Source organism: Aulonocara stuartgranti (genome assembly GCF_965226115.1).
Source record: "Aulonocara stuartgranti genome assembly, chromosome: 17".
Taxonomy (NCBI): Eukaryota; Metazoa; Chordata; class Actinopteri; order Cichliformes; family Cichlidae; genus Aulonocara; species Aulonocara stuartgranti.
This window is the reverse complement of record NC_138953.1, coordinates 5,569,522-5,584,805: the sequence shown is the minus strand read 5'-3', so window position 1 is coordinate 5,584,805 and position 15,284 is coordinate 5,569,522. Positions and strand designations below refer to the sequence as shown.

Below are 15,284 nucleotides of genomic sequence, written 5' to 3'. Positions count from 1 at the left end.
ATACAGCTGAGGGCTGTAATTGCGGTGATTTTGCTTAGGGACGCACTATATCCGGCTTTTTTTTTTTTTTTGTAACATTGACCTGTACAGAGGTACGGGGTGGAAATGAGACGGAAGCTGCTGAGTGAAAATGTTCAAATATTTTCACTTTCGCTTGGCACGCTCCAGCCCTCCTCCTTCCAGCGGTTCTCTTTTCAGCTGCGCGCGCTGCTCGCGCTGCGCTTCACACACAACTTTAGAGACACAGAGAGCAGAGAGCCACGCAGAGCATCGCTGTGTGAGCCTGTCCCAGGTAGAATTATCGTTATTATAAGATGATCCTGCTGCTCGCTCTGCTTTCTGTTCTCTCTGGAGAACTGGGTCTGTGCCGGAAGGAGGATGAAGGCTTCAACTTTGATGGAGACATCCGCCAATTCGCCGTGACCCCCAATATGCTTTACATCGCCACAGAGGAGAGGCTGTACCAGCTGAGCCACGACTTGACTTTGATCAACAGTCTGACCCAGAGGGGAATCTTAAAGACCGGAAACCAGCAGGATGATGTGCAGTTTTACCGGGTTTCTGACACAGCTGAGTGGAACGCAACTTTCAGCATCAACGTGTTGTTGCCTTTCACAAAGAATGACTCGCTGATCAGCTGCGGTGTGACTGACGATGACTGCGGCCACTGCGAGATTCTGGACCTGAAGAACATCTCCAAGCTTCTGCACAGAGAACACATCCAGGTGGGACCTCTGAAGCGCAGCAGCAGGTCAGTCAGCTTTCTGGTGGATGTGAAGAAGAAAACTCAGGCTGACACTTACATTCTGACCGCGATCCAACAAAACACAGAAAAGCCCGAAAACAACAAGTGTGGTATTAATCGGCAGACTGTCAATCTTCAGGATGCAGATAACAAACAGGGTGGAGGTATATTTTCTCTAACTGATGGAGCTTCAGGCACACCTGGGATCAAAAGTAAAGGTGATGTGGAGTTTGTTGACGGGTTTCAGATCAATTCAACCATCTATCTGTTCTCCAACGCGCTCTCAGCTCAAACAAACAGAGTCCGTCTCATTTGGCTCGAAGGCGAAAAGAGCAAAACTGATACACTCAAGTCTCTGCGGGGCGCGACTCTCAGTGTCTCTGACAGTGAAAACAGCAGACTCGTGGCCTCCTCGGTCATCCCGGGGGAGCTTTGGAGCGGCGTGTTCAGTGTGGATGGAGGAGACACCAACACTCAGCTAATGGTGTTTGACATCAGCCCTGATTACAGCAGTGATGCCGACAGAGATCCAGACTTCTACACCTCTGTGCCATCAGAAGTGACGGTGAGAGCTTTTCAAACTCTGATTTAATGGTTCTTAATTTAATGGCTCCAGTATCCTCTGGATAAATGTCCCTTTAAAAAAGAATAAAATAACTAAAATATACATTTTAACTACAACAAAAAGAAAGTTTTGTTCTTTTGTGCGTCTTAATAGAGTTATTTTTGTAATATCATTTCAGCTGCTGGAAAAATCTTGTCATGTTTGAGCATCATAGACTGAAGAAAGATGAGAGAGCAGTTTAAGACTTTTGTACAATTGGTGATAAAATAATCCATATATTTGTTTCTCCACACATACTATAACAAAAAAAAATGTTATCTATGAACCAGTTTAACTATTAAGCCAACTGTGGGATGTCCTAATGGCCACACTTCATGTCTGAACCTCATATTTCAAACTAAAATGACAAAATCAAGAAATTCAACTGACTTTGGTGACAATGCAGCAACAGACATGCTTCAGTGAGGCTTCAGGACTTTCAGTACTTCTGATGTTCAGTTCTTCAGGTCAGTTATTTCTGATGTTTTTCTGTTTCTCAGCCAAAGATCCTCAAACCGAAGGCAGTGATTTTCAGGCAGAGCTACATGACCTCAGTGCTGGCAGTGAGGCAGAGAGGCTGGATGGTTTTCTATATTGGGACAGGAGACGGACAGCTCATTAAGGTTTGTATAAATTATCATATATCAGTTATTATTAACAGAAAGAAATAAAGCTAATGTTCAGTATTTCAGAGGCCATCTAGTAGCAGTAGGGTGTCTATTGAGAAACTGTTAACTAAACAAATTTAATGCATTAACTGTTTAGGAATTACAGCCATTTTTATACACAGGCTGCCATTTTCACAGTCAGTTGAGGCCTAATTTCGTTATGTCACAACATTTCGCTGGAAGTCAACGTATTAGGCCCAAAGAAGTGTCAGTGCAAGTAAACAAGGCTGAACAAGCAAAAGAAAGCAGACAGACGGCAGAGCCTGTAGGAGAAGCCAAATCAACATTCCAGATCAAGAACATCCAACGAGTCTGAACAAGTACAGAAGACAACCGATGTGGATGTTTGCAGCAGTGTTTCATTAGTTTACAGCTACAGAGCATCATGGAATCCCAAGAAAACCCTTGGAGAAGTAGTTTTGTCGTCCTTTATCAAACTTTGAGTTAAAGAGACACCTTCAGGAATGTATATACGGAAACCATTGTTTACACTCGGGCACAGGAAGACCAGATTAGACCTGGCTGAAAACATCTCAAAGATGCCTAAAAATAAATATTTGGACAGAAACAAAGATTTACTGGATGATGGTTAACGGGGGGAAGAAAAGTGTAAAAGCTGTATAGTTTTGTTTTTAGTGTAAATTCTAACATTAACACTTGTGATCTTAATTATATGATTATCAGCTTTATTTATTTTTTACATTCTTCCTAGAGTCCCATTTTTTTCAAAGCAAGGTTGTAACTAGATTAATCACTCACACTGCTTCTGATTTGACATAAACAACCAAACAATACAAACCCCCCCACTGAGTACAGAAACAATAGTACAGTCTCTCCTTCTTGTTGTCAGCTGTCTGTGGACAAGAACTATCACGCTGCCTGTCCCACGGTGCTCTACAGGACCAGTGATGACCGCAAAGTGTTTCCCAAATTACATCTGGATCCAGTGGGTCGTAAACATCTGTATGTGCCATTTACAAACCAGGTACTTATATTATTTACTGATTATCTTAACGTCACATGTACCTGTGCTGCATTTTAAAGTGTTTGTTGTTCTAGGTGAAGCGAGTTCCTGTGTCAAAGTGCAGCACGTACACAAATGTGCAGGAGTGTTGGTCTGCACAGGATCCATACTGTGGTTGGTGTGGCTCTAAAAGCAGGTGAGAGAAACAACATCTGCAGCTGATGTCTCCAAACTATTCTGAACTTGGTGATCATTTCTCCTTCTTCTCCCAGCTGCACATTTGAAGATGACTGCACAGATTCAGACTGGCTGTCCATTCCTGATGAGTCCCAGCACAAAATGATTTCCCACAAAGTTGAAAAGGACACAAACGGACAGGTACAGCTTACAAACACACTTGGGACTGTGATCATTTGTGGCTTTCAGGTGTTTCTCACTTATGTTCTTCATTTTCAGATTTTACTAAAAATCCACACACACCTGACTGTGGGCCAGGAAGGGCCGTCTAATTTTGCCTGTCAGTTCGTTGGAAGGTCCGGCTCGATTTGTGCTTCGAATAACCCTCCTCCACATTTCCCACAATGCACCTGCATCCTGTCTGATCGTACGCTTCCTGCTGATGGTCAGTGACTTTTCAGAAATAATTCCAGGAATAAAATGCTTCACAACAAAAGTTATTTATTGATTTGTAGTATTTGCCAAAATAAGAAAATTAAATCAGAAATATTAATGACAGAGCTACTCTGACAGATGAAATATTCTAACTGTTTATTATTATAGTGGTACAGCTCAAACATATATACTACTAATAGTAGAGACTTTGACACTTAAGTTTTTTTGTTTTTTTTAATGTACAGGTCTGCATGTCACAATAAAATTCAGACTTGGGACATCACAGCTGTCAGAACAACTGAGGTTAAACGACTGCTCTAACATGAGTGGACCACCAAGTTTCATGTTGTAAGTCCATTAATACTAGAAATGATTCAACGACTCAGACTGTGGACAGACTAAAGTGGTCCTGATGTGATTAACAGAAAGATCAGACAATCAAGTCGCAGTTAGAAATCAAAGAGAACGAAACCTTACTGATGAAAGCTGGAAAAGTTGAACAATTGAATGAAACTGTACGGACAGGATGGACCAGAGACGAGTGGTCTTGTTGTGGGAAGTCTTTATACTGGTTTATTTCAGCAAAGCCATGAGCTTGCTCATGGCCCGGAGCGTACTTGAAAACATATTTTCATTATTTAATGTTCTCGGCAGTAAACTCATACAGCGTCCTCAGTTCAGCTGAGCTTTGTTCAGTAGAACTTCTTGGCTGAACATCTGCTCTCTTCCTGTTATTCATTCAGGATGACGCGGACTGGGTGTTTCTGTTTCTGCATGAAAAGTATGGCAGTCTCTTTTCATTCCCAAAAGTACACGTAGTTGATTCCTCTTCTTGAATCCTTTCCTCGGCATCTTGGTCCCTCCTACCAGCTGTGGCAGCAGAGGAAATGAGGAAGAGAGATATTTAACAAAATAAGACATCCTGTCAGTTAAGACATAAATGAACCATAAAGAACTTTAGCGACTGTGGCTGAGGAATAAGAACTGCTTCAGTGCAGATTGGATTGACTGAGGCGACACGCAGTTTTCCTCAGGAAGTGGGTGGAGAGCAGGCAGGTGGGGTCAGCGTGTGTGTTCGGAGGTCCAGGTGGTTATGAGTAGGAAAAACAAAACAGCTTTGTCCTTCTCTCATTCATGCACTCCTTTTTTCCCTATGGTGCTTTTTTGTGCTCATCTCACTCCTCTGTTTTCTGCTCAGGTGTCGGCAGTGTATCAAAGCTGGTTGTGGATGGAACAAAAACAGCTGTTCCTGGGCTAACCAAGGAGAGACTGGTGTACTAGTGACTGATTTTATGGATTTATCAGTCTGTGTGCTACATTATTTTAAATTCATCACTTTTTAACATTCAGCAAGAAACGTGGGCTTAATGGTAGAAAACAACATTTTTAGTAAAGGCCAGACATGCTAAGAAAAACACAATTACTGAGCAAATTTCCTACTGATTAACTTATTTTGAGGATGACATTTTCAAGTATTTATTGCTTCATCAATACAATGATTTCCATGTTTAGTTTATAAAAAATAAAAATGCTTTTATTAGCAGTTTTCCTCTTTTTGAACTAAGATAATGTTAGCCACAACAGGTCCTAGATCAGTTCTGATAGATTACAGTGCTACGCACATGCTAAGTGCTGAATCCCCTCCTGCAGGACAGAGTTTGCCAAGAGTTGGAGTCTGGGAAGAACTTCTCCGTGAGTCTGATCCTCATTGTTCCTCTGACACCTAATCCACATCCAGTATAATGTCAGCAGAAAGAAATTAAATTATCTGTTTTTTTTGTTTGTTTCACTGTCAGATCCCAGAGATCTCCTCCATCACTCCCAGTGTGGTGTCTTTCTATGGGACAAACCATGCAGTGTTATTAGGTCGTAACCTTGGTGATGTGAAACGAGTGAGGATCCAGACACACGCTGACTGTACTCCAAAAGAGTGAGCCACTGTACACATAACTAAGACGATGCTGGGAAATGACAAATTAAAGAGCAGATTTTAATACAGGGGAACACCACCCATATTACAAACCTACATATTCTATAATTTAACCCTCTCAAAGCAGGTGTTGCCGATTTGCAACAGTTAAAAACTAACAACCTGATTACCCCACATACATATTTTATGAGTTTTTTTTACTCAGAAGTACCACTGCAGGACTTGGTTGTGCATTAGCAACAAAAAGTTTAATTTGAGCCTGAGAGGGTTAACTTTGACAGGTCAATTCTAAAATAGTTAACAGTGTGTTTCATAAAATACTAACAAATCCAGAATATGTACAATAAGAGTCACCCTTCACACAAAACAACAATAAAATATTAAATAAAGAAACAATACAAGGATTCAAAATTAAGGTGCAAAAGAAGAAATTAGTAAAAATAAAACAACAAGTTTTGTCTGTTTTCAGGTTTTCTGCATATCGTGGTGATGTCATTGAGTGTGTGTCTTTGCCCAGGTCTCCTGTTTGGGCCAACACTGGTATCAGTCTGACGTTCCACATTCCCACCACAGAACTTAAAGGTGTGGCCAGCGTCTGCGTTCTCCTCCCAGATGGTAGTTGCCATGGTGAGGCTAACATCACTTACCGCTCATCGCCATCCTGTGGCAACATTACTCCAAGCAGCAGCTGGATGAGGTAAGATTAGTTTTGCACAAAGCGTTAGCGACAGCTGCTGATGGTGGATCCAGAACTTCCAGCAGCTAATGTCACAGAAAGAGTTTAAACTGAAGCTTTTAAACTGGATGACTAAAAGGAACTAGTGCTGATAACTGATTTTGAGGAGGTGGTCACCTCTGACTAAATTCAGTTTAGTTTTTAGACAAATCAAATCAAATAGAACCAAATTAACAACCATACAATATCTGCAACACATTTAATGTGACATATGGAGAGCACTGTCTCTAAGAAATTATCTTCTGAGAAGTGCAATAAAAAAAACCTGATAAATCAAAATAATAATCATCTGCAGTTCATTTTAACAGGGAGTCTTCCTGAGGCAATAAAGGCCGATAGTAAAGGTGGTGTTAATGATCCAAATCTAAAACTACTTTAGTCTTATTTATTTATTACAAATATAACATGTTAGTGGGAAAGAATAGAGACATGGATATTTTTCTGCTCCATCAAGCAATAAGCTTATTGTTACACCTTTACTGAGCTCTGCTGGTTTTCTGCTATAATGCTGTAGATCTTTCTTCCATTAAGAAGTGATGCAGCATCATTTTTATTCTCAAGTAAACTCTTAAAGAACCCCACGGTGATCCTTTCATGCTTTGGCATTTATAGCTACAAAGCTAAATTTGTTGTTTTAGTCCATCAGACACTTTGGTCTGCATCAGAACATATAGGTCATCCTCAGATGATGACTCATTATACTCTAGTGTATAGAAATCTCTTAAACCTGCAATGGGAGCCACTGCAGTACAGTTTTACCATTACATTGAGGTGTCATTATAAGAATTATTCTCTGTGATCAAGAGTCTTTCATAATCTCTGCTCTGCATAAATGCTGCTCTGTGTTTGGTAGTGGGAAGAGGAAGCTCACACTCATGGGGTCTCACCTGGACCTTGTTGAAGGGGTCGTACACAGCCACGCCAAGCATGACGTCAAGCTTCCCATCGACAGCAGCTATCAGGTCTGCAGACACACACAGTGTAAATGGGATTGTTGTTACACATCAAATATATCATTTTACATAATATGTCTTTCTCTGGTTGATTTACAGAGGTAAAGATGTCATGGTTCAAACTTTCAAATTTTAAAATGTTCAAAATGTTGGCTGATTTCAACATGAAAGCAGAACACATTCAGACTAGATGTGTTCTTAAATGCCGTTCAAACAAACGTTTGTTTATCATTTTAAAAGATAATAGGATGAACACTAGTGAACGATGATTACAAAAGCACTCATGTTAAATGAACAAACAAATAAACAATGAACTAACATTAAAGCAAGCTTCAGTGTTTGAGAAGACAAATTAATCTGCTCCACTACCAGGTTTTCTATTCATTGTGCATGTGTATGAAACGTGTGCACACCCGGGTTTTAGTCAACTTAAAAAATGAGATCAAATAATTTCAAAACTGTTCTCATCTTTAACTCTAACCTGTACAATATAATTTCAAAACCAACTAACCAACTATGTTTTTAAAAATTATATTTTTTTAAATATATTTAAAAATAATAATAAAACATCCAATTAGTTGGCTGCATACGTGTGCACAAACTTAGTTGGCCCAATACTTTGTGGAAGTGCCTTTTGATTAATCAGAGGATTGGGTCTCTCAGCATGGCATATCTGACCTGCCTATTCTTACTTGCACCAAATGTGTAAAATGTGAGAGCATGTGCACAGGCATCTTCTGCTCATCCCACAGATTTTTTAATGGAAATAATTAGACCCCATCTTATCTTAAAGACAGCATCGTATCATATCACCCCAATAGAGCACTTTGCGCTCAGACTATTGATTCATTGGGTATTTAAAAGTAGAATGGGAAGCAGAGCCTTCAGCTTTCAGCTCCTTCTCTGTAGAACCAGCTCGAAGTTTGGATTCAGGAGACAGACACCCTCTCTACTTTTAAGATTAGGCTTAAATCTTTCCTTTTTGATGAAGCTTACAGGGAGTGCAGAATTATTAGGCAAGTTGTATTTTTGAGGAATAATTTTATTATTGAACAACAACCATGTTCTCAATGAACCCAAAAGAGTCATTAATATCAAAGCTGAATGTTTTTGGAAATAGTTTTTAGTTTGTTTTTAGTTTTAGCTATTTTAGGGGGATATCTGTGTGTGCAGGTGACTATTACTGTGCATAATTATTAGGCAACTCAAAAAACAAATATATACCCATTTCAATTATTTATTTTTACCAGTGACACCAATATAACATCTCCACATTCACAAATATACATTTCTGACATTCAAAAACAAAACAAAAACAAATCAGCGACCAATATAGCCACCTTTCTTTGCAAGGACACTCAAAAGCCTGCCATCCATGGATTCTGTCAGTGTTTTGATCTGTTCACCATCAACATTGCATGCAGCAGCAACCACAGCCTCCCAGACACTGTTCAGAGAGGTGTACTGTTTCCCCTCCTTGTAAATCTCACATTTGATGATGGACCACAGGTTCTCAATGGGGTTCAGATCAGGTGAACAAGGAGGCCATGTCATTAGTTTTTCTTCTTTTATACCCTTTCTTGCCAGCCACGCTGTGGAGTACTTGGACGCGTGTGATGGAGCATTGTCCTGCATGAAAATCATGTTTTTCTTGAAGGATGCAGACTTCTTCCTGTACCACTGCTTGAAGAAGGTGTCTTCCAGAAACTGGCAGTAGGACTGGGAGTTGAGCTTGACTCCATCCTCAACCCGAAAAGGCCCCACAAGCTCATCTTTGATGATACCAGCCCAAACCAGTACTCCACCTCCACCTTGCTGGCGTCTGAGTCGGACTGGAGCTCTCTGCCCTTTACCAATCCAGCCACAGGCCCATCCATCTGGCCCATCAAGACTCACTCTCATTTCATCAGTCCATAAAACCTTAGAAAAACCAGTCCTGAGATATTTCTTGGCCCAGTCTTGACGTTTCAGCTTGTGTGTCTTGTTCAGTGGTGGTCGTCTTTCAGCCTTTCTTACCTTGGCCATGTCTCTAAGTATTGCACACCTTGTGCTTTTGGGCACTCCAGTGATGTTGCAGCTCTGAAATATGGCCCAACTGGTGGCAAGTGGCATCTTGGCAGCTGCACGCTTGACTTTTCTCAGTTCATGGGCAGTTATTTTGCGCCTTGGTTTTTCCACACGCTTCTTGCGACCCTGTTGACTATTTTGAATGAAACGCTTGATTGTTCGATGATCACGCTTCAGAAGCTTTGCAATTTTGAGACTGCTGCATCCCTCTGTAAGATATCTCACCATTTTTGACTATTCTGAGCCTGTCAAGTCCTTCTTTTGACCCATTTTGCCAAAGGAAAGGACGTTGCCTAATAATTATGCACACCTGATATAGGGGGTTGATGTCATTAGACCACACCCCTTCTCATTACAGAGATGCACATCACCTAATATGCTTAATTGGTAGTAGGCTTTCGAGCCTATACAGCTTGGAGTAAGACAACATGCATGAAGAGGATGATGTGGACAAAATACTCATTTGCCTAATAATTCTGCACTCCCTGTATAGTTAGGGCTGGATGAGGTGACCCCAAATCCTTCTTTAGTTATGCTGTAATAGGCACAGGCTGCTGGGGGATTCCCATGATTCACTGTGAGTGTTTGCATTTTCACTCTATATATGTTTATAAACCACTCTGCATTTAATCATTAGTTATTATTAGTCTCATGCCCTCTTCCACAGTGTGTCTGTGTCCTGTCTTCCTTCTCTCACCCCCAACCAGACCAACATGTCAGATGGCTGCCCCTCCCTGAGCTTGGTTCTGCTAGAATTTTCTCCCTGTTAAAAGGAAGTTTTGAACGTTCTGTTGAATTTAGGTCTGTGTGTGTGTGTGTGTGTGTGTGTGTGTGTGTGTGTGCGTGTGTGTGTGTGTGTGTGTGTGTGTGTGTGTGTGTGCTTTTCAGGTCATGGTAGCTCCTGTGCTAAAGAATTAGTGCTCAACTATATTTAAAAAATAACATCACTTAAGCATCTCATCCAGACATTGACTTTATAACACAGAATGTATTTAAACTCCTTGCAGAGTCTCAGCTATGACACACCTGAAGCTGAAAGCACTTTGATGATTTCTAGCAGCACTGTGTTTCTAAAAGCAGCCAATGAAACTTTAGCCTGCTCTTTAAACATCACCTACCATCCAGAGCCTGAGTTTACCAGCTTCACAGCCATAAGGACAGGAAACAATGTCCGCATCACCTTAAAGGTAACATTGTTACTTTTGCTTTTTTTTTTTTTTTATCGCATGTACAAACAGGAGTTCATTAAAGGTCAAACTTTGTTTCTGTTATTTTAGAAAAAGTCAGACAAACTGGAGATGTCAAAAGACGAGTTATCAGTGTGGGGCGTTCAAGACACACAGGAATACGGCTGTATCCTGGTGGCCAAAGAAACCAGTAAAGAGACTGACTCCTTCAGCTGTGAGATTAAAGGGCTACCCAACACACGATTCCAAAAGTTAAAGGTAAATCTTTCTTTTAAGCTATAGGCAACACTTTCATAGAGATACATTTGTTGTGACAGTAGGTCCAACATTATAGCAATCGTGTTACCATACAAAGTACACAAAATATATTTCTGATGTCATTTTAAATGACTGTTTTCTAAAATAATTCTATAAATACGTGATATTGAACTTCAATACACAATCAACATAAAACAAAACAAAACTGATCAAATGAGTCTGTGGTGAGAATAGCAAAAGTTTTGAGTAGAATCTTTAAACTTGTATCAAGTCCAAAAACATCTATTAAAACATCATTTTTTAAACAGTTATGTTCAAATTGTGATATTTCCTTAAGAATAGTTCTGCTGCTCTGGTGAGACTTCACCCTGTGAAATGCTTTTTTGTATTTTCTAGATAAAGTATGGTGACAAGACAATAAGCCTCAGTGATTCTTCATCACACCATGTCTCTCCAATACTGCTTTCCCTGCTGATAATTGGACATATTGCCAGTAAGTTGTGTTGACATATTGGCTTTTTCTATAAACCCTGAACAAATTTCAATTTCAATTATGTAGTACAATTTCTGGAGACCTTTTCTACTCCATCTTGACAGCGTTCTAGTTTTTCTGCTCAGGTTAAATTGGTTACTGTTTGGCTTTTTGTATTGGTGGCTATCTGTCTATGGTGGAGGAGACGCCCAGGGAGATGAATGGATTTTGACCAATGATGCCCCTCTCTCTGTTCAAGTGTTTTCATGTTATGTCTGTTTGATTAATAAATCACTTTGATGAATAAATCTGTTTAAAATGTGCCATGGTGTGTTCTCCCTCTGTTTATGACCTCTTGATGTATTTTTTTAATAAAAATTATAAAAAACAAAAACAAAACACCAAATATAATAATATACACCAGAATCTCATTATAGCTTTGGAGTATGCTTGTGCACAACATCCCACAAATAACTCAAATTTCAAGAGAATTTTCTGGGAAGACATAATTAAATACCAATCATATATATATATGATTGGTATTGGTATATATATATATATATATATATATATATATATATATATATATGTATATATATATATATATATATATATATATATATATATATATATATATATATAAATGGTGGTGGCTAACCAACCGGACATAGTGGTGGTAGACAAACAGAAGAAGACGGCTGTAGTGATCGATGTAGCGGTTCCGAATGACAGCAATATCAGGAAGAAGGAACACGAGAAGCTGGAGAAATACCAAGGGCTCAGAGAAGAGCTCGAGAGGATGTGGAGGGTGAAGGTAACGGTGGTCCCCGTGGTAATCGGAGCACTAGGTGCGGTGACTCCCAAGCTAGGCGAGTGGCTCCAGCAGATCCCGGGAATAACATCGGAGATCTCTGTCCAGAAGAGCGCAGTCCTGGGAACAGCTAAGATACTGCGCAGGACCCTCAAGCTCCCAGGCCTCTGGTAGAGGACCCGAGCTTGAAGGATAAACCGCCCGCAGGGGCGTGCTGGGTGTTTTTTGTTTTTATATATATATATATGTATATATATATATATATATATATATATATATATATACACACGAGTACAGCATTCTTTATTTCTATTAAATATCCTAAAAATGAGCTACTGTACCTTAAACACAAGTGAAGTTGGAAGAAACTTACATACTTTGGATTCATGTGCCAGGTCACCAAGGAGTTATTTTTTCCTTCCCATATTTTGGTTAATCGGTAACCTCACAATTCAGGCATAACTTCAGGCTGTTGCCCTTGTGATAGTATAAATATGCATTTTAGTTGTTTCATGTAATTTCTTTTTCATATGTTTTGGAAGCAGGCATTGATGTAAATTCCTTCCACAATGCAAATAAAGGGTTCTCCCTAGCAGAGATGTTACTTGTAACGTGTTACTGTAATCTGATTACTTTTTTCAGGTAACGAGTAAAGTAAGGGATTACTATTGCAAAAACGGTAATTAGATTACTGTTACTTTCCCGTAGGAACGCTGCGTTACTAAAACCGTGATTTTTTTGCAAGAATGTCTCATGACAGTGACGTAAGCGAGTGCGACGTTCGTGACAACAGCTGTGTGCAGATCAACAGTGCATCATATATCGAGTGCGGGAGAGAGTATGAGCGTGCAGTGTTTAAAGCGTGGAAGTACTGACCTTATTTGGAGTTTGATTCCATAAAAAGTGACAAAAACATTAGTGTCCGTTGTGCGTGGGAAGAAAACTTCTTTTTACACCGAAAAAAACCCCTAAACTTCCAAGCAAGCACTGAGTGCGCTATGATGTAATGGGAAATTCACAGAGAAACTCGCGGATTCTTCCACTGACCGCTGCGGCACACCTGCACCAGGGTAAACCTCCGCCTACCCTATTCCTGCTTTACAGGTGAAAATAGAGCAACAGGACTGCTAGTCTTTGATGTCATTTATTTTCTGCTGTGTTTTACTTGCATCTACAGTGGGGCAAAAAAGTATTTAGTCAGCCACCGATTGTGCAAGTTCCCCCACCTAAAATGATGACAGAGGTCAGTAATTTGCACCACAGGTACACTTCAACTGTGAGAGACAGAATGTGAAAAAAAAAATCCATGAATCCACATGGTAGGATTTGTAAAGAATTTATTCATAAATCAGGGTGGAAAATAAGTATTTGGTCAATAACAAAAATACAACTCAATACTTTGTAACATAACCTTTGTTGGCAATAACAGAGGTCAAACGTTTACTATAGGTCTTCACCAGGTTTGCACACACAGTAGCTGGTATTTTGGCCCATTCCTCCATGCAGATCTTCTCGAGAGCAGTGATGTTTTGGGGCTGTCGCCGAGCAACACGGACTTTCAACTCCCGCCACAGATTTTCTATGGGGTTGAGGTCTGGAGACTGGCTAGGCCACTCCAGGACTTTCAAATGCTTCTTACGGAGCCACTCCTTTGTTGCCCGGGCGGTTTGTTTTGGATCATTGTCATGTTGGAAGACCCAGCCTCGTTTCATCTTCAAAGTTCTCACTGATGGAAGGAGGTTTTGGCTCAAAATCTCACGATACATGGCCCCATTCATTCTGTCCTTAACACGGATCAGTCGTCCTGTCCCCTTGGCAGAAAAACAGCCCCATAGCATGATGTTTCCACCCCCATGCTTCACAGTAGGTATGGTGTTCTTGGGATGCAACTCAGTATTCTTCTTCCTCCAAACACGACGAGTTGAGTTTATACCAAAAAGTTCTACTTTGGTTTCATCTGACCACATGACATTCTCCCAATCCTCTGCTGTATCATCCATGTGCTCTCTGGCAAACTTCAGACGGGCCTGGACATGCACTGGCTTCAGCAGCGGAACACGTCTGGCACTGCGGGATTTGATTCCCTGCCGTTGTAGTGTGTTACTGATGGTGACCTTTGTTACTTTGGTCCCAGCTCTCTGCAGGTCATTCACCAGGTCCCCCCGTGTGGTTCTGGGATCTTTGCTCACCGTTCTCATGATCATTTTGACCCCACGGGATGAGATCTTGCGTGGAGCCCCAGATCGAGGGAGATTATCAGTGGTCTTGTATGTCTTCCATTTTCTGATGATTGCTCCCACAGTTGATTTTTTCACACCAAGCTGCTTGCCTATTGTAGATTCACTCTTCCCAGTCTGGTGCAGGTCTACAATACTTTTCCTGGTGTCCTTCGAAAGCTCTTTGGTCTTGGCCATGGCGGAGTTTGGAGTCTGACTGTTTGAGGCTGTGGACAGGTGTCTTTTATACAGATGATGAGTTCAAACAGGTGCCATTCATACAGGTAACGAGTGGGGGACAGAAAAGCTTCTTACAGAAGACGTTACAGGTCTGTGAGAGCCAGAGATTTTCCTTGTTTGAGGTGACCAAATACTTATTGTCCACCCTAATTTACGAATAAATTCTTTACAAATCCTACCATGTGGATTCATGGATTTTTTTTTCACATTCTGCCTCTCACAGTTGAAGTGTACCTCTGGTGCAAATTACTGACCTCTGTCATCATTTTAAGTGGGGGAACTTGCACAATCGGTGGCTGACTAAATACTTTTTTGCCCCACTGTATTTGAAAGAGTGAGTGTAAACACACACACAAAAAAAATATATTTTATGTGCTGGAATGTGCAGAAAATAAGTTTAACAAATTTCTTCCAGTCAGAGAATGTTGCATATAATTAAATTTTTGCTTGATGCATAAAGTTAAAAGGTTAAAACTAATAAAACAAGTTTTAAAAAGAAACTTTTCCATTTGATTACATTTTGTATGATGGATTATGTAGAAAAAGTAGAATTGGGCTGAAAGATCTATCGCTTTATCACCAAGTAACTAAGTAATTAATTACTTTTGAAAATAAGTAATCAGTAAAGTAACGGGATTACTTTTGGGGGGGAGTAATCGGTAATTAGTTACTGACTACTTTTTTCAAGTAACTTGACCAACACTGCTCCCTAGTGTTTAATTATTTTGCATAGTGTATAGTGTGTTGTTTTTTTTTATTATAGCTGGAACTGTGTATTTAAAATAAATACATATGTTTGTCAGAAGGCACACCATCTGTTT

General features: G+C 40.2%; 1 protein-coding gene across 2 annotated transcripts; it reads left to right on the top strand.

Annotated features, from left to right (window-relative positions):
* Positions 1-211: 211 nt before the first annotated feature.
* On the top strand, positions 212-11,519 carry LOC309692447 (plexin-C1-like). 2 transcript variants are annotated; one of them, XM_082510944.1, is made up of 15 exons: positions 212-1,310; positions 1,850-1,972; positions 2,868-3,002; positions 3,077-3,177; positions 3,254-3,359; positions 3,438-3,603; positions 3,839-3,941; positions 4,792-4,897; positions 5,244-5,285; positions 5,390-5,523; positions 6,041-6,220; positions 7,113-7,221; positions 10,287-10,466; positions 10,557-10,724; positions 11,121-11,519. In XM_082510944.1, the coding sequence occupies exons 1-15, from the start codon at positions 315-317 to the stop codon at positions 11,229-11,231; spliced, it is 2,760 nt and encodes a 919-aa protein (XP_082367070.1). In that variant the 5' UTR covers positions 212-314; the 3' UTR covers positions 11,232-11,519. The 2 variants fall into 2 exon arrangements, with proteins under 2 accessions (XP_082367070.1, XP_082367071.1); XM_082510945.1 differs by having other exon boundaries at positions 213-1,310; positions 4,792-4,867.
* The last annotated feature ends 3,765 nt before the right edge of the window (positions 11,520-15,284 follow it).